General features: G+C 42.6%; 1 protein-coding gene across 3 annotated transcripts in view; it reads left to right on the forward strand.

The window, feature by feature from the left end:
- The window catches only part of Slc24a2 (solute carrier family 24 member 2), a 249,380-nt gene extending 241,397 nt beyond the window's left edge, over positions 1-7,983 (forward strand). For 2 of the 3 annotated variants that reach the window (XM_050157375.1, XM_050157373.1), the window contains exon 8: positions 2,823-4,739. In XM_050157375.1, the coding sequence (XP_050013332.1) occupies positions 2,823-2,993 (171 nt within the window). In that variant the 3' untranslated portion in view covers positions 2,994-4,739. Of the gene's footprint in view, positions 1-2,822; positions 4,740-7,400 lie in introns of those variants that run through there. The other variant, XM_050157376.1, reaches the window with a different exon arrangement.
- Positions 7,984-22,012: the final 14,029 nt, after the last annotated feature.

The following is a 22,012-nucleotide window of genomic DNA, read 5'->3' on the forward strand; positions in this document are numbered from 1 at the left end:
GCCTGGTCTACAAGAGCTAGTTCCAGGACAAGCTCCAAAGCTACAGAGAAACCCTGTCCCAAATAAACAAAAAAGAAGAAAGAAAAAGGAGGAGGAGGAGATATTCAATCAATTGTAACATACTTAGGGTGAAAATCACTGAGTCAGCACAAAGAAGACCATTTTGCCTCCTGTTGCCCAGGGAAATCACCGGCGTGATTCATGCCGCAAGTAGGAGCTTAGAGCCAAAGCAGGTGGCTTCTTCACCTGTTTCTTCTTGTAACTCTTTTTGCCCAAGTAATTTTTTGCACAACCCCAGATGTATTGCCCTAGAAAACAAATACACAAATCAAACATTTGCTCGTGATAAGTCATAAATTTATTTTAAAACACTTCTTTGGTGCATATATAATTTAACCATTTGTTAAAGGTGAAAGCTCTTTGCATACTACTCCGAGGAACTTGCTTGTTTGTTGTTGTATGAAGAAGCAAGTGTGATGCTGCAGGACAGAGCGCATACATGGTGCCTTTCCCTAGTTGATCACTATTTGATGTTTAAAATTGCCTGAGAACACTGCATCATGCAAATATGCAGTCCAATATGGTACAGATGTGTTTAGGACTAGTTCAGAAATGGTTAGAGACCCTGCCCTAATCCCAAGAAAAATAGAATTTGTTTAACTTTTTTTCATTTATTTTACATAGTTGGGCAAAGAGGCCCCTACCCATGCCAGAGCACACGTGTGGGCGTCAGAGGACAACTTCCAGCGTCATGTCTCTCTTTCCGGTGTGCAGGCTCTGGGGACCAGGTCATCAGGCTTGGTAACAAGTGCCCTTTGCCCACCGAGCCATCCCAGGTCCTCATTTAACAACTTTCTAGGAAAGTCAAGTCAGCAACTCAAGCAGAAATTTTTACAATCTAATATCCCAACATAATATAATCTGAGGTGTGGATGTTGCTTGCATGTAGATTACTTCTTTGTCATTTTTAAAGTTTTTATTACATTTATTAGTGTGTATTGAAGCGGAGAGAAGACAGTTTGCTGGAGTGTTTTTGCCTTCTTCCACCATGTGAGTCCTGGAGCTCTAATTCAGGTGACAGGCTTGGTGGCAAGTGTCATTACCTCCCCTGGAACTTACCTTCTAGTTGGTGGGAACAGTGGATCTGTGTGCCTGGAGGACTGAGTCGGCTCAACTGTCAAAATAAAAGCCTGCCTTTAAGTTACCAGGAACCAAGATATTATGTACTTATAAATAAAAAAAAGAAATTTAAAAATAAGTAGTATATTCTTTAAAATTCTTTATTCCTGTATTTTCTTTTGCTCATTAAATTATTTTTAAAAGCTACATTAAAAAAAACTTTGGATGACATAACATTGGAAAACATTTTCTAAAATTTTTGAGAACAGCAATACACCAGTAATTCTCGAATAATGCTCCAGAAAACATAAAAGGTTTATTAAGCCCCCACAAAGTAAGGTGCTCAAGAAACAAAAAGAAATATGCGTGGTAGCTTACAGTCACTATCCTAGAATCAGGTGGCAGAAAGACAGAAACAAGAAGATCCCAAGTTGAAAGCTAGCCGAGGCTACATAGTGAGATGCTGTCTCAAAGAAACCATGGCTGGATGTGTGGCTTGATGGTAGAATGCTTGCCTAGCATGTGCAATGTCCTGTGTTTGATCCCCAGTATGGATGAATGGATAGGTGGATGAATGGATGGATGGATGGATGGATGGATGGATGGATGGATGGATGATGGATGGATGGATGATGGACGGATGGATGATGGATAGATGGATGGATGGATGGATGGATGGATGATGGATAGATGGATGGAGGATGGATAGATGGATGGATGGATGGATGGATGGATGGATGGATGGTGGATGGATGGATGATGGATAGATGGATGGATGGATGGATGATGGATAGATGGATGGATGATGGATAGATGGATGGATGATGGATGGATGGAGGATAGATGGATAGAGGCTAGATGGATGGATGATGGACAGACAGACGGACAGATGGATGGATGGATTTCTACTTGAGGCTAGTGCAACTATCCAAACACAGCCAGCAGTCTTAAGCAAAGACCATAATGAAATAGAATACTGCACCTTCTCACTTTTCAATAATGATGTGCTATTTATAAAAGCTTTCCTGAAAACTATCATTTTAGCTCACAGCTTTCTTATAAGGTAAGTATTATTATCCCTACTTGATTGCTAAGAAAGTAGTAATCAAGACACTGTACAGGGAACGGTTATCAATTGGTCAAGTCCTTACAGTAGCCCTGGGACCAGGGCCCTCTGATTCCTTGCAAAATTGGTTCTGCATAGCTGTTTTGTTGATTTAGCTCCATATTTCTAAGCCGAAGTTCACACAATGCCAAGTTCCCTGTGGAAATAGTAGAGGTTATATGTGTTTTAGAGTGATAGAAATAATTGAAGGTATTAAGAAAAAAATGGGACATTGTCTTAACACCCAATAGTAGATTGTCAGGTGCTGGCCTTAGGCTCAAAGACCATTGGCTTTTCAAATGAATCTTGCAGCTTCCCTGACAGTCTTAGCAGACAACAATGTGGTGGCTGCACTCAGGGTCTCTACAGCCCTTTATTCTTTCAAATAGTCTGTTTAGTCCTCATGTGCACATCTAGGACTTCCTGGGCACAGATGCTGAAGTGCATTAACTCCTTTATCAGTGACTATGGCTTATTCTTTTATCTTATATCAGCACTTACCCTAAAACAGAGGAGGGAGTCATTCAAAAGAGGTCTCATAATGGTGTTGGGTTCTGTGACTCTGAGCCCTCACATTTGTCCTTGCTCTGATATTCAGGTTGGAGAGACCATCGGCATTAGTGAAGAGATCATGGGTCTGACCATCTTGGCTGCGGGGACCTCGATCCCTGATCTTATCACCAGTGTCATCGTGGCCAGGAAGGGGCTGGGGGACATGGCCGTGTCCAGCTCTGTTGGAAGCAACATCTTTGACATCACTGTGGGGTGAGTACGGTGTTCTATACGCATGCACACCAGCTCCACCTCTGTCTTTTTTATCATAGAAGCTACAGAAACATGAGCTGGCTCTCTGAACCCAAAACTTGTCCAAGTGCCAACCAAAACTTATGCCTGGGAGCGCCATTCCATTTTACCAGCTGGCTTTTTGTTTTCAGGGAACTTATAAAACGAAGTCATCCCTAAACCAGCAGAAACACATACTTACATACAGAATGTTCTAGAAGGTAAGAATTTCACTTACATAGCTGCGCTCACCACATATTATGGATGTGCACTGCCCAGGTAGGACTGGGCTGCCCTGGCAGTTTCATGGTGTTTTTTTCTATTCTCTAATTATTGCCCTGACCAGGTGAGATTGGATTCAAAGGCAGCTTGGGATACACTCAGGCCCAGCACTGATATCCTGTCTTCTTGCTTGGAAAATGCTGGCAACCCAGGTTTTGTGAAAGGCAGGAGATGAGATCTTTCCCTGAGCTGGGCAAACTGGCGTTGTCGCTGGGAATAATCTGCAGTGAGCCAGATTGGCAAGGACTCTGTTATGGCTCCCGTTTCATCTAACTTGTCAAAAGTAGTTGACCAATGACCCTGCATGTCAGCTCCTGAAAAACTCAAGTCACAGAGTCTCTATGCTGCGGGATAATAGGTTTCTTGGCCCTGGAATTGGGAAATTCACTGAGAGGTATCCACTTTCTCATTGAACATTTTGAATGCTGTTCTGTCTTTTTCCTTTTCATTAAACCATTGTACATATATTTTTCCTTGTCCACATGGTGCTTACAGTTAGCAATTTAAGACCCACAACAGTCATGTGGATAATGTGTTATCAACCTTAGTCATTGTTCACGTAGTACTTACAGTTAGCAACTGAAGACCCTCAACGATCGTGTGGTTTATGTGTTATCAGCCTTATTCCTGAGTGTGGGAGCTGGAGGGCACAGAGCTAAGGCAGCAGGTAAAGATAGCTGGAACTAGAGCAGGCCCTGAGGACAAGTGAAAGCCTGAGAGTGAAACCCAACTGAGTTTTCACAGTCTGAATCCGTTGTCAATCACCAAGGTGCCCTCTCTGGATCGCGTGCCCTTGCTGGCCACCCACCAAGAAGCCTCTTCCTCTGTCTACAGGAAACCCTGACTTCTTTTCCAGAGTCTATTCAAATCCAGGGGTTTCTACTCTGGTAGACTCAGCATATTGTATTCTCACTGTGATTATTTCCTCCTGCCAGTCTGCGAGCCCTTCAGGCATCCCCTGCTGAACTCATGTAGCCTAGCCCCTGTCTAATCACGAGGCTTCTAGAATGAACAGATACCTGGGTGTGTTTTCACAGAAATTGTTCTAGGATAAGCTATCAGTCCAATCCTTCCACTTAGAAATTTACATTCCCCTTAGAGGGTTCAGCGAGGGGGGAGGGAGGAGAATGTCCTGTCGTGTAAAAGGAAAGAGTCTACTACAGCTCTAAGTATTCAGATAGATGTGTTTGCCATGTTTTCCAACGGCACATGCTCTGACAATTATAACACACTCCTTGTTCATTGTTACCAAATTAGGTATAAATAACAACAAAGGAAGGTCTCTCAGTCTTCACTAGACCTACTGCCAAAAGCCCTTCATTTTTTATCTTCTGCAAAGATGCAATAATTTTTCTTAGAGATTATTCAGTTTTGTTCTCTTGAAGGGCATTTATCTTTTCCAAAGCCGTGTGTTCCTGGCATGGCGTGGCCTCTCCTGGTAAGCTGGCGGGCCCCATGCACTGCTCTGCTCAGTGTTTTTATAGCCCTAGAAACTGACACTGACTTCAGATGTTTCAACCACTTGCGCCCCAGGTTAACCAGTGCCTTTCAATGGAGCTTTTCTCTTTTGTTTCTTTTGCTTTATGCTGTTATGGGAATTTTTATGAATACCCGTATGTAGAAAATTTTCTTTTAATTATTTTATTGGAATAAAAGCCTTTAAAAAGCATTAAAAAACTATGAATTTTGAGTATTTTAATGGGTATTGATATAGTTTCTTTTCCAAAAAAAAATCTTTCCCAAAATGCTTTCCATTTTATATTTCTATTGTCAGGACACTGATTGCACTGTTACCAATACAGCGAGTGTGGTTCCTCTATAGTCAGTCTTGCCAGCATTTTCTATGCACATGTAAATAAATACATAAGAATTTTAGAAGATATATGTAGAAATCAATGATGATCCACCACCCACTCAAATATGTATATTTTGCGTGATTAAAATTACATTGCTAGTTTTATTTTTGCCATTCTTTTTTTTTTCAATTAAAATTATACACAAGGCCCTGAATTCAATCCCAGCACGTCAGTAAGTAGATATCATGTGAGCAGTGGAAGCAGAGGGATCAGAAAGTCAGTATTATCCTCAGTCAAATAGCAAGTTCACAGTCAGCCTGGGCTACCCATGAGATGACTCTGACTCAAAAAAAAAAAAAAAGACTAAATTGAAACTTACATCATGAGTATTTTCCTATTAGCACTATAAGGCCTGCAGAGTTTGTTATTCAACAGTTTAGCTTGGTTGTGTCGTGGTCTCATGCAGCCCAGGCTGGCCTCACACTGCCTATGTAGCCGAGAACTCCTGATGCTCCTGCCTCCACATCCCGGGTGCTGGATTACAGTCACCACATCTGTCTTAGGCAATGCTGACGAACTTGAGGCATCTCGCATGCTAGGCAAACCCTCTTCCAGCTGCTCGGAAGTCCCGATCTCTAAGCTTGTGATTTTAAATAGCCACATAACATTACACCAGCCTACGCACTCTCTAACTGGTTCCTTATTGCTAGAAATTATAAAAAAGATCCCCAACTTCCTCCTTGAATAACACTGAAATGATCATCACCTCCCAAAAAGCCTCAGACCAGAGACCACACCTTTAACACACAGCCTTAAAGAAATGTTCAAGACCCAAGTATGGCATGGAGTTTAGTGGGAGTGAAGTGTTTGGCTCCCCCAGCCTAGAAAGATCCTCTGAAGTAAGCATCTCCCACCCAGGCTCTACCGAGCAAAACAGCTGTGCTCTCATCACAGGCCCTCATGTCAATCACTTGAGCTTTGCCCAAGTCAGCAAGGACCCTAGGGGGTCTGCATGTGCTGGGCCTGGGAATTCGAAAATACATACACACCGTGGGCTCTAGTTTCACACACAGTTTCTTTCACTATTGGCTGTTTTTAAGATAATGCTTATGTCTTATTTGCTTTCCCATTAGGAAATTTGGAGATTCGTAAAGTTACTTCCTCCCCTACATCCCATTCCTAGCCAAGCTCCTGTAACTGGCTGCACGCCACAGAGCTGCCTCCAGAGGGCAGCACACCACTAGAACCTGATATTTTCAGCCTTGTTTCTAAGGCCTGTGTCTTCCCAGCAATGGCTCTGCCTGGTAGATGTCAGAGTCATCACTCTGATTAGGGAGCAGTGGGTGTTGTCAGATTTCAAATGTCAGTTCAAAGCAAGAAAACTGGTAGGAAATTTTATAATAAAGTTTTTTTAATTTATTATAAATAAACAACCCTCTTTTGTTTATTATTTGAGACGGGGGAGGGGGGGGGTCTCACTGTGTAGTGCCAGCTGTCCTGGAACTCACTCAGTAGATCAGACCAGACCTCAAAACTCACAAAGATTGGCCTGCCAATCTCTGTCACCTGTGTGCTGGGATTAAAGACACGCACCACTATGCCAGCCCTAGATCCTTTTTAATAAATGATTATCACAATCCTTCCCAGCATAAACTTCAGACTGCCACACAGTGCCTTGGTCCCCACCACCATCCTACAGCCTCACTGCGTTTTAGGTTCTCAGAGGAGTCCCGGCTGCTCTATCTCCATTCTGAAGGCGAGGTGGCCTTTTCTCCTTTCCACCACTCATTCCTCTACCATTTCCTGCTGCCCTCTCCTCCCTTCAACCCGTGCCAACCTTGGTCCACCTTTCCAGGGCTGGGAGCACACTGTGACCTCCCCTAGGAAGAAAACAAAAGCGAATTCGGATCAAAGTCCGAGGTCACCCGTAGCATCACGCCTTTGATGTGGTCCACGGGAGAACGAATGAGTCAGGAGACTGGTCAAGATTCCCAAAGCTCCACACCACCACATCCCCCCCCGCCCCCGCCCCCGCCCCCGCTCCCGCCCCCGCCCCCGCCCCCGCCCCCAGACTCCCTTACGTAGTTTCCTGGCCCAGCCGTTTGTCCTCGCAACCCTAAAGAGTCATCCTCCTCGGGGCCCTTGGCAGTCATCTTCAAGGGCTTCCTCGCTACACCTGACTGCTCTCTCTCTCTCTCTCTCTCTCTCTCTCTCTCTCTCTCTCTCTCTCTCTCTCTNCTCTCTCTCTCTCTCTCTCTCTCTCTCTCTCTCTCTCTCTCTCTCCTTCCTCTCCTGCCGCCTTCTCTTCCTCTCAGGCTCCCCCTGCCCTGGCTCCTCTACACCATCATCCACAGATTCACGCCGGTGACTGTCAGCAGCAATGGCCTCTTCTGCGCCATCGTCCTCCTCTTCATCATGCTGCTGTTCGTCATCCTTTCCATCGCCCTCTGCAAGTGGCGGATGAACAAAATACTGGGCTTCATCATGTTTGGCCTCTACTTCGTGTTCCTGGTGGTCAGCGTCCTCCTGGAAAACAAAGTGCTCGAGTGCCCTGTCTCCATCTAGTGGAAAAGCCATATCTTCAACCAACAGCATGGATGGTGCCTCCTTGGCTCTGGGCTCCGGGCTCCTTGCAGAAGCCTTGAGAAGAGGCAGCCTGTGCGCAGCCCTGGGAGGCAAGCGTCCCTCTTTGGAGGGCGGAGGAAGGATGGATTCTCATGGGGCCATTCGCTTCACGGGCACCTCACCCTTGCCTGCGGAAACGACTCCATGGAAGAGACAAAGAGAACCGTCTCTCCATCGCCACTGACAGGTACTCCTCGCTGGTCGGAGGTACATTCATTGTGATGACGCGAAAGAGGACAGAGGCTATACATACACATGAATATAAATATTATAAATACATACACATGAGCGTACAAATCCTGCCTGTTTCTGTACTATACCTCTCCTCCTAGACCTATAGATTAATACATAACTGTACACAGAAAGAGAAATTATATATATATAAAAACATATATATATATTTAAGTGCAAATGCATCTTTTCAGGGATAGCGCTAGCGTAATTATAGTTCCTATTTGAAGAGGGGCATCAACCTTCAACCTTCAGTTTGTACTTTGCCTCTCGAATGCAAAAGGTGAATTAACAGAATCAGTAGACCGAGGGCTCTTTGCTGTGATCTGCAGCCTGCTTTGGACATACTGCGTTGAGTTTTCAGAGTTTGCAGAGAGGAAAGCTCAGAAGAGAGAGTCTGTTGGAGCCCTGTTAGAACCTCTAAAATACTGTCACAAGCCAAACAGAACCCATCCCCACTGGGATGCTCTGACTGAGACCCATGGAATTCCTTAAGACAGAGGGGAAACTCAGACCGGATGGCAACCAAAGGAACTGACGAAGGTTAGGTTGTTGTTTCGTTTTGCTTTTTTTTTTCTTGTATTGCCCCAGCATGCAAGTAGATGATATGAATGAAAAACCAAATTAGTGCTTTTCTAGGACAGCAAACTTCTATAAACTGAGCCTGTCTTGTTCCAGTGCATGGCCCATCATCATCAAAAGAACAAGGGCGATCTTAGCCGTGGTTTCGTCGGACACGCTTCAATGCCAAGGGCTCACACACAGTCCAAAGTCCTGCCAAGAGAGCTGAGATGTGTGCCGAGAGACACCGTCCAGCAGAGGTGCTCAGTGGGAGTGGCCACTGATGGGGACATAAGGGCATAGCTCCGCAGAGCACTTCTCAGTGTGGCCACAAAGGGCTGCCACATCTAAAAATCACTCCCAGTAGATCTAAACTAACAGACTGACCGTGCTTGATTGAGGCAGCTCAGGTTTGTCTGATCCATTTTGGTGTCCCCACCCCCCACCCTAGAACAGTTTCCAAGTCCTGAGTCACGAATTTGGTGTAGACCCATGCAACGCCCCTCCCTCCATCGTGAGCCCATCTGGAACGCTAGTGTTCCGAGCTTGCGGTCCATAGTTTCTTTACACTTCTTTGAAGCGGTCACTCTGATATTATGATCTACTGATTTTGCTCAGCTTCACATGGGATCACCTCATTCACTGAGAACCCCCCCCCCACACACACACACTGTCCAACACCTTGTGTGATTTCTCCAGTTTATTGCAGTGGGAAATGAAATCGCTTGACAGCTACTGGACAAACTGAACTGAAAACAATGAAAACATGCAGTTTTTCATTTTCTGAAACCATGCTTTCTCCTCAAAATCCATTGAAAAGGTGAATAGAGGGTGGCCACCTCCATGTAAATCGGCACACACCATACAAGGAGAGTGTCACCATGCTTTCGGTTCTGATCTGTCACTGCGCCCTGTCTGACTATGTTCTGAACACCGCTTAATATAGGGAGGTGGGGCGAAGAACTCAGACTGAATAAAAAGGTCAGGTGACCCAATACCCCAGATCAAGTTCAGCCTTCCATCCACAAAACTTCCATTCATTTACAGAACATGGCAGCAACGGGAAGAGCCAAGCCCAAGACCACTTTACACTTAAGCACACGGCACTTCAAAGCGGAGGCCCCCTGAGAACACAAGAAATCAAAAGGTCTGCCAACTAAGAAACTGGCTTTCAAGTCTCTCCAACAATGCAAAGTTGGGTTTTTGATTTGGTCTCTCTCTCTCTCTCTCTCTCTCTCTCTCTCTCTCTCTCTCTCTCTCTCTGTGTGTGTGTGTGTGTGTGTGTGTGTGTGTGTGTGTGTGTGTAACAGCCTTGGCTATGCTGGAACTCACTCTGTAGAGCAGGCTGGCAGCAAACTCACAGAGATCTGCCTCTCTCTGCCTCCTGAGCACCGGCAGTTTTCAATGGCGAGAGAGAAATCCACAACCCATTCATCCAGGGTTGGACTTTGTTTGAAGCAAGCATTTTTGCTGCTACCTTAGACAGATGCAAAGGTGAGTTTTCAGTTTGAAAAGCTCAGATTGGTGTCCTGCTGCATAATGATGGTTGGATTAATTCTGATTTCTGGTTGGTTTATCATTTAAAATGGATGATTTTTTTTTAAACCAACTACAAATATACTACAAACTAAGAAAGGTCACAGAATGTCTGGTCTCACCATTACCGTTCCCACACTCGCTCCCCTTACCTCCTCAACAGGAAGCCAGGAAGCACTCTGGTGCCTAAGAGCTGGGAATTCTGCTCCACAGGGAGTGCTATGGTCTTCGCTGAAAAGTTACTTTGAGAAGACAACATTCCCAAAACCAGTCCCCACCTCCATAGTGGTCCCCCTCACTTAACGGTGCTCGGGCACCATCTACAGCTGGCTCTTGCTGCCTTCATTGAGGGATGTGTGGTATGTGGCCTTATGTTGACCTGGAAGCATTCGTATTATTGTAAAACTGCTTTCTACATGGTTTCAGCTCATCTCTAACTTGTTTCTCGCATGTCAGCGTGTGCGAGTGCATCAGATCTTGCAGACATACAGTATCAATTACATCATCATCCTTTGGGCCCAATCAGTTCTAAGGCAAAAGGCATCAAATTTGACAGTCAGTGGAAAAGAAAGTGAACATTTATGAACTGATTTTTTTTTATTCTATGCACATGCACAAACATCCGCATGCCACTTGAACATGCCAACCCCCAAAATATAGGAAAGGGTCACTGTGTCCCTAATGCTTACAGAGAGGCAAAAATAATGCCACAAGAGGCATGGGGGAAATTTTTAGATGGCCGTCTCTTTTCTTCTCTGGAGCAGGGTATGAAATAACACCAAAAGTTTAAACCAAAATTTATCATTCATCCTAAAATAAAGGAATTGTACCCAAATGTGCCCATTTACTCACAGAAAAACAAGCCAGTCTTGCTTGCTTGCTGTCACCTCTCCTATAGCCCTGGGCAACCCTAGAAGAGGGGAGAATCTTGGTCCAGACTAAGGATTCTAAAATAGAAACCCCTAGATTTGCGTTAAACAATGCCCATGACGTATCCACTTGCCCTCCAGACCCAGCGAGTTCCTGATGGAATGAAGCATGAGATTAAATGGTGTGATTTCACTTCCCAAGACCTAAATATGCCAGGCAGTGTCAGCAGAGCAGAATGTGTGTCCAGAGACTCAGGGACAGGATTGTGTATCAGCTTGGCAGATGAAGCAGCCTGTCTGATGTCTCACTTTAGAGTGCTAGGAAAAGAGACAAGGACCGTTTCATATTCAAGGAAAATGCTTTGCCAGGCCTCCGACAGGTGTCACCTGACAGCGGCCATTAGTGCTTATTTTCCAGGGAAGACATGAGTCGGGCGGTCTAGAGGCCTTTCAGCAAAACACCCCTGCCTCGATGGTTAGATTTTTGGTAACATTAGCGTACGTCTGCTCCTGGTGAGAGAGAAATAGCCAACACCACTACTTTCCACATCTTGTAAAATCCTCTCTGATCTATGGCGAAGGAAAATGGAGCCTATGAAAGAAGGTCATCCTCACCCAGACCCCCTTAAAAGAAAGTTGATCACAGAAGAGACAATAGTTAGAGCTACTGGCTAGACAGGGGACGGTGGAGTTTGAAGCATTCTACTGAAAGAATTGCATTGAAGAATTTGGTAGGGTCCGATGCTTGTTTGAAGGTAAGCATTTCAGAGAATTTCAGGGGGCTTTCTCACAAACACACACACACACACACACATTCTATGTTTCCTTGCACCCAGGAAGATTGAACTTCAACAAGTAACATGTTACAGACAGCAGGCCTGTTTTAGAAAAAGTACACTAAAAAGCTGATACCCCCTCATACATATTCACCTGTTAATTTTTAAAGCTATCATCCTCAGTTCCCATGCCTCCCTCACAACAGTTTCTCCAATTAGCAGGCAAGGCCTTCCCACTAAGAGAGAGTTGGGAGAAAACCGCAAAATTCAAAAGGGGGAAAGGAGAAAATAATTTACAAATAATAGAATTCCTAAGAAAGCCATTCAAACCTACCTGTCATGTTTAAAGTGGCTACAAATAGCCGACCTTTTTAAACAATTACTAGAGCCTATATATGTCCTACGTTGATTTGAAAATCTCAAGTTAAGACAGCCTCAGTAAAGAAGGTTCCTGTGCCTTGTCCCCGTGTCTGTCTGAGTTTAGTTTCCTGCCTCTGGATCTTTGTGGTCCTTTTTAATCTCACAGCCTCATTTTTTTTTTTTTGAAATATATAGCTAACAAGAAAAGCAATAAAGGAAATACAGCCAGCTCAGATCCAATACATACTATTGCACCTCTGAAATATTTCTTTCATGTCACTGGACGCTTGGGGTCTGCGTAGGCTGTGATGCCTCAGCAACAGGAGGACATGGACTTCTGTGGGGTCGCAGATGTGTGCGTGTTGACTACATCTGGAAGTGGCTAGCTTTCCATGTAGACCTCCCAGACAGCATGCATCCACACGCCTTTCTCACACATGGACAATCAACCTCGCTCCAAACTACCTAAATGTCACCAAAGTCTTTAATCTCGCCAATGGGTTTTCTTAAGAAAGAGTATAGGGGGGGGGGCACAAAAGACAAACAGATGCACCACGTTGCCGTTTTTGAGAGACCACACTGGTCCTGAAAGTTTAGGCAGCTGGGCTCATTAGTGAACGGTGAGGGAGTGAATAGAGAAGCATGTGGCCTAAACCAAAGCACTTTTCCTAAAACACTGATGGGCTGAACCGGGCAATTAATAAATAGTTAAGGATGGAAAAGTGCCTTGGGCATGTGTGGGCTCCCAACAAGGGCCTATTTCAGTGGGGGAATCTGTCTGCTGGTCACTATAGTCCAAAGGACCACCAATATTAAATCATGGGATATCAGCAAAGAGATCCTACTATACCCAAGGTCAGTGTTTAACTCTGACAGAAACGTCCCCACCCAGCTTCGCCCAAAGACCCTTTTTTTTTCCTTCATGGCAGAAGACAACTGCATTTGAACACTTGTTGAGCTTTATCCATGACGTAGCTGGAAGTTGCTACTGTGGGACCCTGTATTGATTTTCATCAGAAGTGCCCTTGAACCCTTATTTGTTTACTTAGGTGATTTCTTCTTCCTCTCCCTCCTTTCTCTGCTCTTCCTTCTCTTCCTCCGGCCAGCACTGTTCCTCCTCAATGTAAATATTCAAAAATTCTAAACCTTTACCCCCCAGCAGCACTCCCTGGAAGGGACCATTCTGATTGCTGTTGAATGGTAGGCAGAATCCATAACCACGGAGGAGTAACAATAGTAGAAACGCCTTCCAAGGAAGGGCCAATAGAATTGAATATGGTACCCATGGGAACTGGCTTTTCTAGTGTTGAGATGACCACTGGGCACATCTTTATCAAGGAGTGCTGCTGAGGTCAAGATCACGGCTCTTTTTGCATCTTGCATCTTCATTCCTTAGCCACAAAGGAGACAGGAAGCCATGTTAGACCATTCCAAGACTCTGGGTTTGTGCTTGCCTGCACTGATTACCGAGAGGAAGTAACATTTTCCTTTCCAATGGGAAGTCAGAGAAAGGGTTGGAGCTCCTCTTGTTATGAGTCCCACCGTGTGTTTATTTCCCACACAGTAGGCTGATAGAAACAGTAAGGACACTTCCTGACCTAGGAAACTGCTCAGCAAAAGATGCGAATTTCCTCTTGGGTTGCAATTTCTTCATGATGGATATATATTTAGCGAAGGCGGTGGATGGTTGACAGGCCTGTAAAACACTCAGCTAGCCAAAAGAAAGGACTAATTCTCTTAAATCATGTTACACGCACACAAACAAGAGAAAAGTGAACTAAGTCTGAATCCCAGAATAAAATCACTTCCAGAATGAAACTGCATGTGTGAATTCAGGCAGAGAATTCCTTGCCAGTTCATTCAATGCATCTCCAACTCTTGTCATCAGGATAAAACTGAAGGACAATGGATGCCTTTTGGGTTTTTTAATTTTTTTAATATTGCACTTTATAGTATTTCATAAGAGACGACTGTCTTAATTAAAGCCATAAAATACCAATAAAGCATATATTCAGGGCTTCTGAATATAGTCAATAAACAGTCCATGAGTCATCCTGTGTGTTGTTCGTTGATGAAGTTTATCTGTTCTGTTTCTTATTACTTACACCTACTCTTCTGGATAGTCCTAATCTACTAATACATTTTTAGGTATGTATGTTAAGCAAACTGTTTGAAAATCAAAGAAATTGTTTATTTCACAAAAAAAAGCATTCTTCATTTTCAAAGTAGCTTATTGCATGGCTTCTTTAAGTAGCCAGTCACGTTGCCACGCCAAAAATACTTCCTTATTACTTTCCTGCATTCCGTCTGCTATGCAAAGCAAGATTCCTCCGCATGGGAGTTGAAATGGATAATTAGCAAAGATGCCTGGAAAAATTAGGAAGTGTTTGTGTTTCTATGCAAATAAGTGATGGATCTAAAAAGTTCCCTTATAAAAATGGCAAACAGATATACAACCTGTTGGCATCGTAAACCTAAATTGGCATATGTCCCCGGGAGAACAAGCAAAAACAACAGACTTCATAGCGCAGTGGGCAGTTTATTTCCTATTTCTGTTAAAATACGCTTTCTGACTGCAATGGTAAGTTTGTTTGCACACAGATGTTCCCACAACTCAAACCTTTAATATTTCACTTTGTAATGCAATTGGAGTAAAAGTTAATATAATGATTAAAAGGCACAAAAGACCCTAGAACAATCCACCACAACCGGGTATCTAAATCCCATAAGCCCACGTATTAAATTGAACAACCCCATCAATCTCAGGCTTTAACAGACAACTTGCCCTCAAGAAAAGGTGTCCGGAGGCAGAGCCAGTGATGTTCCTCTATCTCAGGCTCTTTGGGGGCTGAAGGTTCTCGGAGAGTCAGACTGTCCATCAAGAACAGAGTGAGTTTCTCTTGCACTCGGCACAGAATCTATTGTGGTACCTGTACCTAACCATCGTGGTACCTGGACCTAGCCTTGTTTTCTCAAGTCTCCACAAGCAACAGCTTCCATCTTCACAATGCAGACACAGAGAGGTACATGAAAAATATAAGTTGCAAGCCAGACATGATGGTACACCTGCAATCCCAGAACGGAGGAGGTAGAGGCAGGAGGATTGGAAACTCCTGGCCAGCTTTGGCTACATGAGAGTCTGTCTCAAAAATAGCAAAGAAGTAAGAGTAACAAACACTACCCTCCTGGTTCAATGAAGCCACTACTAGTGTTTAAAAAAAAGATAAGTTATGCAATTATTATTTGCATATTTTTAAAACAGAAAATACCATTAATACTGATTCTAACATAGATATATACACTACAAGGTTTAACCTGTCTTTTAAATGGGTTATGTTAAAAAATATCAAAATGTACTCAAAATCTTGTTTTGAGATGCACAATCAATTACTACCAGCCATACTTTTTCTCCTGCACTACAGCAGAACCTATAACCCATATTTAGTCATGTTATTCCACCCCATAAGTATATACAATAAGTATGCCAATCAAATAAACAAAAGCAATTTTTTAGAATTTTTAATGAATATATTTTGGAAGGACTAAAACATATCACGATGCCATTTTTGTGAGGGATCTTTTTAGGGGAGGTCAGGGTCTCACACCGCCTTTGTTTGCCTGGATTCTAAAGAAACATCTCAGCCCCTATCTTCACCCCTCAAGAGTCCTCTCGATGCACTTTAAAGTCATCTTTGTCATTTTGTGTGTTTGTTGTGAGCCGTGGCTGGCTAGGTGTACAGCGACCCCGCGTCATTTACTCTGTGACTCTGTCTGTACATAACTGGAATTCGGGTTGCACCTGTACATAGGCGGTCTGGAGCGGTGTGCTTCAGTCCCATGCTCTCGCTCTGATAAGGGGCATTCCTCCATGGTCCACTGTCTGCATCCTTGTGCTTCTACTACTGATAACCAACCTACTGAATACACTTTATGTAACTAAGTCTCCTCAGTGTGAAAATAAAGACAATAAAACAATTGGCTCCAAAAGTAAAGTGTGGGGTTTTGTTTCTGGAGGGTGGCGTTGATCCTTTCCTGCATCAGGTCATGACAATCAGCATCTCAAGAAATAAACAGTCAGTGGTGGGAGTCCCGTTGTAGGGACTCAGAGCCGGCATGAGGCACACAGATTTACTGCTGGTTTTGTCTTTCACTTCTTCAGTGTTTGCTGGCCTCATCAGATCTTCTGCATATCCATTATTGTTTTGTTCACTAAGAAATCTACTCTTCAAAAATTAGGTTTTATATTTTTGGTTATAAGCCTAGCTTTGATCTAATTAATGTTAAAATACTTTATACTGGAGAATCTAGTAACTAAATACAGTAAGTAAATAAAGAGGTTAATAAAGAAACAATAAATATATCATGTGCAAAATAAAAATTAGGTGCCGGGCGGTGGTGGCACACGCCTTTAATCCCAGCACTCGGGAGGCAGAGGCAGGCGGATCTCTGGGAGTTTGAGGCCAGCCTGGTCTACAAGAGCTAGTTCCGGGACAGGCACCAAAGCTACAGAGAAACCCTGTCTCGAAAAAAAAAAATAGGTTTTATGAGATAACCCAGACCCAGAAAGACAATTATCACATGCACTCACTCATAAGTGGTTTTCAAACATAAAGCAAAGAAGACCAGCCTACAAACCACAATCCCAGAGAACCTAGACAACAATGAGGACCCTAAGAGAAACATACATAGATCTAATGTATATGGGAAGGAGAAAAAGACAAAATCTCCTGAGTAAAGTGGGAGCATGGGGACCTTGGGAGAGGGTAGAAGTGGGGGGAGAGGCAGGGAGGGGAGCAGAGAAAAATATAGAGCTCAATAAATTTTTAAAAAAGAAAATTAGGTTTTAATTAAATATGTTGAAAGGGAAAATTTCAAAGATCACAGATACCTGTCTATTGACAGAGGCTGCTCGTTCGTTTCCCAGCTGCCCAGACCCAACATATTCACACAGAACCTGTATTAATTAAAATGCTGCTTGGCCTATTAGCTTATGCATATTTCTAGCTAGCTCTTACATCTTAAATTAACCCATCTCTATTAATCTGTACATCACCGTGAGATTCCTAAACCACAATGTGATGCTCATGTGTGTGTGTTTGTGTGTGTGTGTGTGTGTGTGTATGGCATAGGATTATAGTCAACTAATCTCTTTTATTACTTCATTGGAATTTTTTATTCTTCTCCTGCCTTTTTGTACTGACAACAGTTCCAAACTTACTTTCAACAACTTTGAGTCTCCATTGTACCACAGTCCTACAGATTACATCAGCAGGTTGGCAAGGCAAAGGTTAAGGGATCAGGCATGACCTTAAACCCATGTTTATATAGAATCATACAAAAGTAGCACTCTGTCAAACATAGTTATATAACATATTACATCACTGTATACTTGGGGTTGCCTGGACATTCAGGGTTAGCCATTCTGTGCTGATTCGGAGTCCTCTTCCCCCATGTCCAATGTCAGCAATGTTTTACCTGACTTGTGCAAGATGTAAATATCAATGCCGTGTTGTTTCAACATAAACCAAGCCTTGTAGCCTTCTGTTCCTAACACCTCCATCACATAATTTTCAACATCAGCACTATTGACACTTGAGGCTAGAAAATGACTTGGTAAGTACTGTACATTATGAGATGTCTTACCCTATAGGTATCAGTTTCATAAAAAAAAATATTTGGGCATTGCCAAATTTCTCCTAAAAAGAGCAGCAAGGTAGGACCCAGATGAGAACCACATCTATTCTATTTGACATAACTCAGTTCACTACCTCAAGATGTCTGCACTTCCGCAAATGCTTGCCTTGCAGCCCCTGGTATAGTCCTGTCAAGTCTTGTGCAACTGAGAACCAGCTCCCGTGCACATACACAACTCCACACCTTGCCAAAATTAGAAGAATTAAATACTCAAGCAGGAAACTGGGTTTAGTGGTTCAAACCTATAAGCCCAGTGGTTAAGAGGCTAAGGCAGAAGGATTGCCATGAGTTAAAAGCCAGCCTGGGCTAGATACTGAAATCAGACAAGCCTGGGCCACAGAGAAAAACCTGTTTCAAAAGAACACCAAAAAAATCAAACATGAAAACCTGTCATGCATTATTTCCTCAAATGACCTCTGCACGAACAGACGACCACTGAAACTCGAGCTTTGAGATGACTCCTTCCTTGTCCCATTCCAAATGGCCAATTTTGGACAATCATGGTTGAGAACTTTGTTGAATATCTGGGTTTCTCCCTGGACAGGGCCTTCATCCTCTGAAGGAATTTCTACAGACTAAAATGAAGAGACAACACATCCCCAGAGGCATATTCTGAGGTGAGATCTTCCATATCCTGCTGCCTGGATTCCTCACTGGAGCAAGCTTGAAGATCTGGTTTTTTCAACACAGCTAACCAAGGAAAGCTCGATTTCTACATCTCTCATCTCCTTGCCTCTCAAAACGAATCCCACTTCTCAGAAATGAGGCCTTTTGATTCTGTGCTCGACCCAATGATGTTTAGATGCTCTGGATTTTGAGTCTAGTGACATTGTCCATCTTTGTTTGAGAGGAATGACACTTATACTACTTTCATCAGTGTTGACTTCTGGGTAACAGTCATGAAGCTGATTGACTCTTTCATTAGTTTTTTTGTAGAATACAGTTAGACTACTCACTGTCTTTGTTTCTATTTTATTGATATTTTCATGGTGAATTTTTAAAGTAAATTTTTTCACTGATTTTAAAGTAAACTTTAAAATAGGAACACAAAAAATAAAATAGAAACTCAATATAATGCCTAATCTTGGGGCTTGTATTCACCTCAACATTTTTTATCACCTAGAATTTAGCTATGTGAAACCTGGATTTCTACAAAGCCCAATTTGTTTAATACTATCCTACAGATCTAAATTACAGTGCCCCCAAAAACTAAAATTGACCTATGGCTCTATATTTCACTATAGTTATTTTAGCAACCTCTGTACTCCACAAAATTGGAAAATCTTTTAAAAAAAAGTGGAAATTTTTCTCAACAGATACCATTTACCAAAGTTAAATCAAGATTAGGTAATAAAATAGACCTAAGGAAATATAAGTAGTCATTAAAAGTCATCCAATCAAAAATAGCCCAGGGACAGATAGTTTTAGTGCAGAATTCTACCAGACTTTAAAGAGCTAATACCAATATTCCTCATATTATTCCACAAAATAAAAACAGACAGAGCATTGCTAGATTTCTTTTATGAGGCTTCAGTTACCCTGATACCCAAACCACACAAAGATTCGACCAAAAAAGAGAATAACAGAACCAATTTTCCTTATGAACCTTGATGCACTAATACTCAATAAAATACTCACAAACCAAATCCAAGAACACATCAAAAAGGCCATCCACCATGATCAAGTAGACTTCATCCCAGAAATGCAAGGATGGTTCAACATATAAAAATCTGTCAATGTAATCCACCATATAAACAAACTAAAAGAAAAAAAGCACACATGATAATCTCATTAGATGATGAACAGGCTTTTGACAAAATCCAACACACCTTCATGATAAAAGTCTTGGAGAAATCAGGGACATATCTAAACATAATAAAGGTAATTTACAGCAAGCTTATAGCCAACATCAAATTAAATGGAGCAAAACTCAAAGCAATTCCATGAAAATCAGGAACAAGAAACAACTGTCCACTCTCTCTATCTATTTAATAAAGAACTTGAAGTTCTAGCAAGATCAATAAGGAGATTAAGGGGACACAAATTGGAAAGGAAGAAGTCAAAATATTGTTATTTAAAGATGATATGACAGAATACATAATTAGCCTCAAAAATTCTACCAGGGAATTCCTACAGATGATAAACACCATCAGTAAAGTGGCAGATACAAGTTTAATGCAAAAAAAAAAAAAATCAGTAGCCTTCAGCTGAAAGAAACCAGGAAAACAACACCCTTCACAACTGTCACAAACAATATAAACTATCTTGGGGTAACTCTAACCAAGCAAGTGAAACCTCTGTAGAACAATAACTTCAAGTCTTTGAAGAAGGTATCAGAAGGTGGAAAGATCTCCCATGCTCACGGATCAGTAGGACAACATAGGAAAAATGGCCATCTTACCAAAGACAATCTACAGATTCAGCCCAGTCCCTATGGGAATTCCAGCAAGATTCTTTACAGATTTTGAGAGAACAGTGCTCAACTTCATGTGTAAAAACAAAAAACCCAGGATAGCTAAAAACAATTCTATATAACAAAAGAACTTCCAGGAGCTAGAGAGATGACTCAGAGGTTAAAAAGCACTGGCTATTATTTCAGGGGTCCTGACTTCAATTCCCAGCAACCACATGGGGGTTCACAACCATATGTGATAAGATCTGCAGGCATACAGGCAGGCAGAACACTATATACATATTAAATAAATAAATCTTTTAAAAAAAGAACTTTCAGAGGTATCATCATCCTGATTTCTAGCTCTACTACAAAGCTACAGTAATAAAAAAAATGGTACTGGCATAAAAAGATGGATTGCTCTATGAAATTGAATCAATGACCCAGACATAAATCTTACGTACACCTGATTTTTGATAAAGAAGTCAGATTCACACAACAGAAAAAACACCTTTAACAAATGGTGTTGGTCTAACTGGATGTCTGCTTTTAGAAGAATATAAATGAATCCATATCTACCACCCTGCACAATACTGAAGTCCCAATGGACCAAAGACCTCAACATAAAACCAGATACACTAAACTTGATAGAAGAGAAACTGGGGAACAGCCTGGAATGCATTGGCACAGGAGATGACTTCCTGAACAGAACACTAATAGCACAGACACTAAGATCAACAATTAATCAATGGAACTTTGCTCGCCTGCTGCCATGTAGCTGAGGCAGGTGAAAGACACCATGGTCCAGCCTGGGTCCTCACAATCTGGGTTGACTGGAGGCATCCACAGGCCCTGAGGTGCCATGTGGGTAGGTACCATTATGATGAGCAAATATACGGTGTAGAATTTGGAGAAAGAGAAGCAGAATGACTCATGTGCTGGGTAAGAGGAGGAACAGAAGTGAGGTGGTGAGGAGTAGGCTCATGTAGGTGGCCTGCTTGCCACTCAGGGCCAGGGTGCTATCTGGGCCCAGGTTGCTGCTAAGGGCCATGTCTGAGCCCATGGTCCTACTGCAGATGGGGTCCATATTGTCATTCATGACCTATATTGCCACCAAAGGCCTCAAGGATGCCCAGGGTCTGGGACACCACCTGTGGCCATTTTGGTGTCTGAGGGTCAGGTCACACCAAGAGCCATGCTGGCCTAAGGGGGCTATCCTGTCAGCAGGAAGCATGATGACAGAGCTGCTGCCAAGGCCATGTCTAGGTTCATGCTCTTATACATTCAGAGTCTTTGTGGATCTCCATGTCTTCAGTAACCACTGAAGGCAATGTGGATGCTTGGTATCTGGTCATCCACCTGACTCCATGCTGGTGTTTGAGTGAAGAAGGATGCTTAAAAAGAAATTCCACACTAGCTCAAAGTTGAGTATAAGAGAGGGTTATTTATGTAGGGGTAGACTCACAGATCACAATCCTCTGCTGGAACAGGGAACAGCAACTGAATCCTGCAGCTAGAAAAGAGGCCAGATGTTTGCTTTACATGGGCATATATAGTATAAGAGGCCACGCCCAAGTGGGCTTGTAACTTAAAGGCTACTAGCAGTAGGAATTCCTACAGCACCTCCCCCTTTTGGTTAAATAAGTAAGTTCTAAGCTTAATACAAAGTTATATATAGTAAGAACAAATATCAGGTATAAAAATTAGAATTACAACCAGCATAAACAATATCAAGCAAGAAACATGTGATAAATGTTTCAATAATTATCCTATCCTAAGGAGTCTAAGTCTTGTATTATAAATAACTTGGCCAAGTCAGGAGAGGAAAGTAAATACAACTATCCAGTATTCAACCTCAATGAAGACCCGAGAAGGGAAATAAT

Source organism: Alexandromys fortis, unplaced genomic scaffold (genome assembly GCF_014885135.2).
Source record: "Alexandromys fortis isolate MF-2015 unplaced genomic scaffold, M_Fortis_MF-2015_v1.1 scaffold_64, whole genome shotgun sequence".
Lineage (NCBI taxonomy): Eukaryota > Metazoa > Chordata > Mammalia > Rodentia > Cricetidae > Alexandromys > Alexandromys fortis.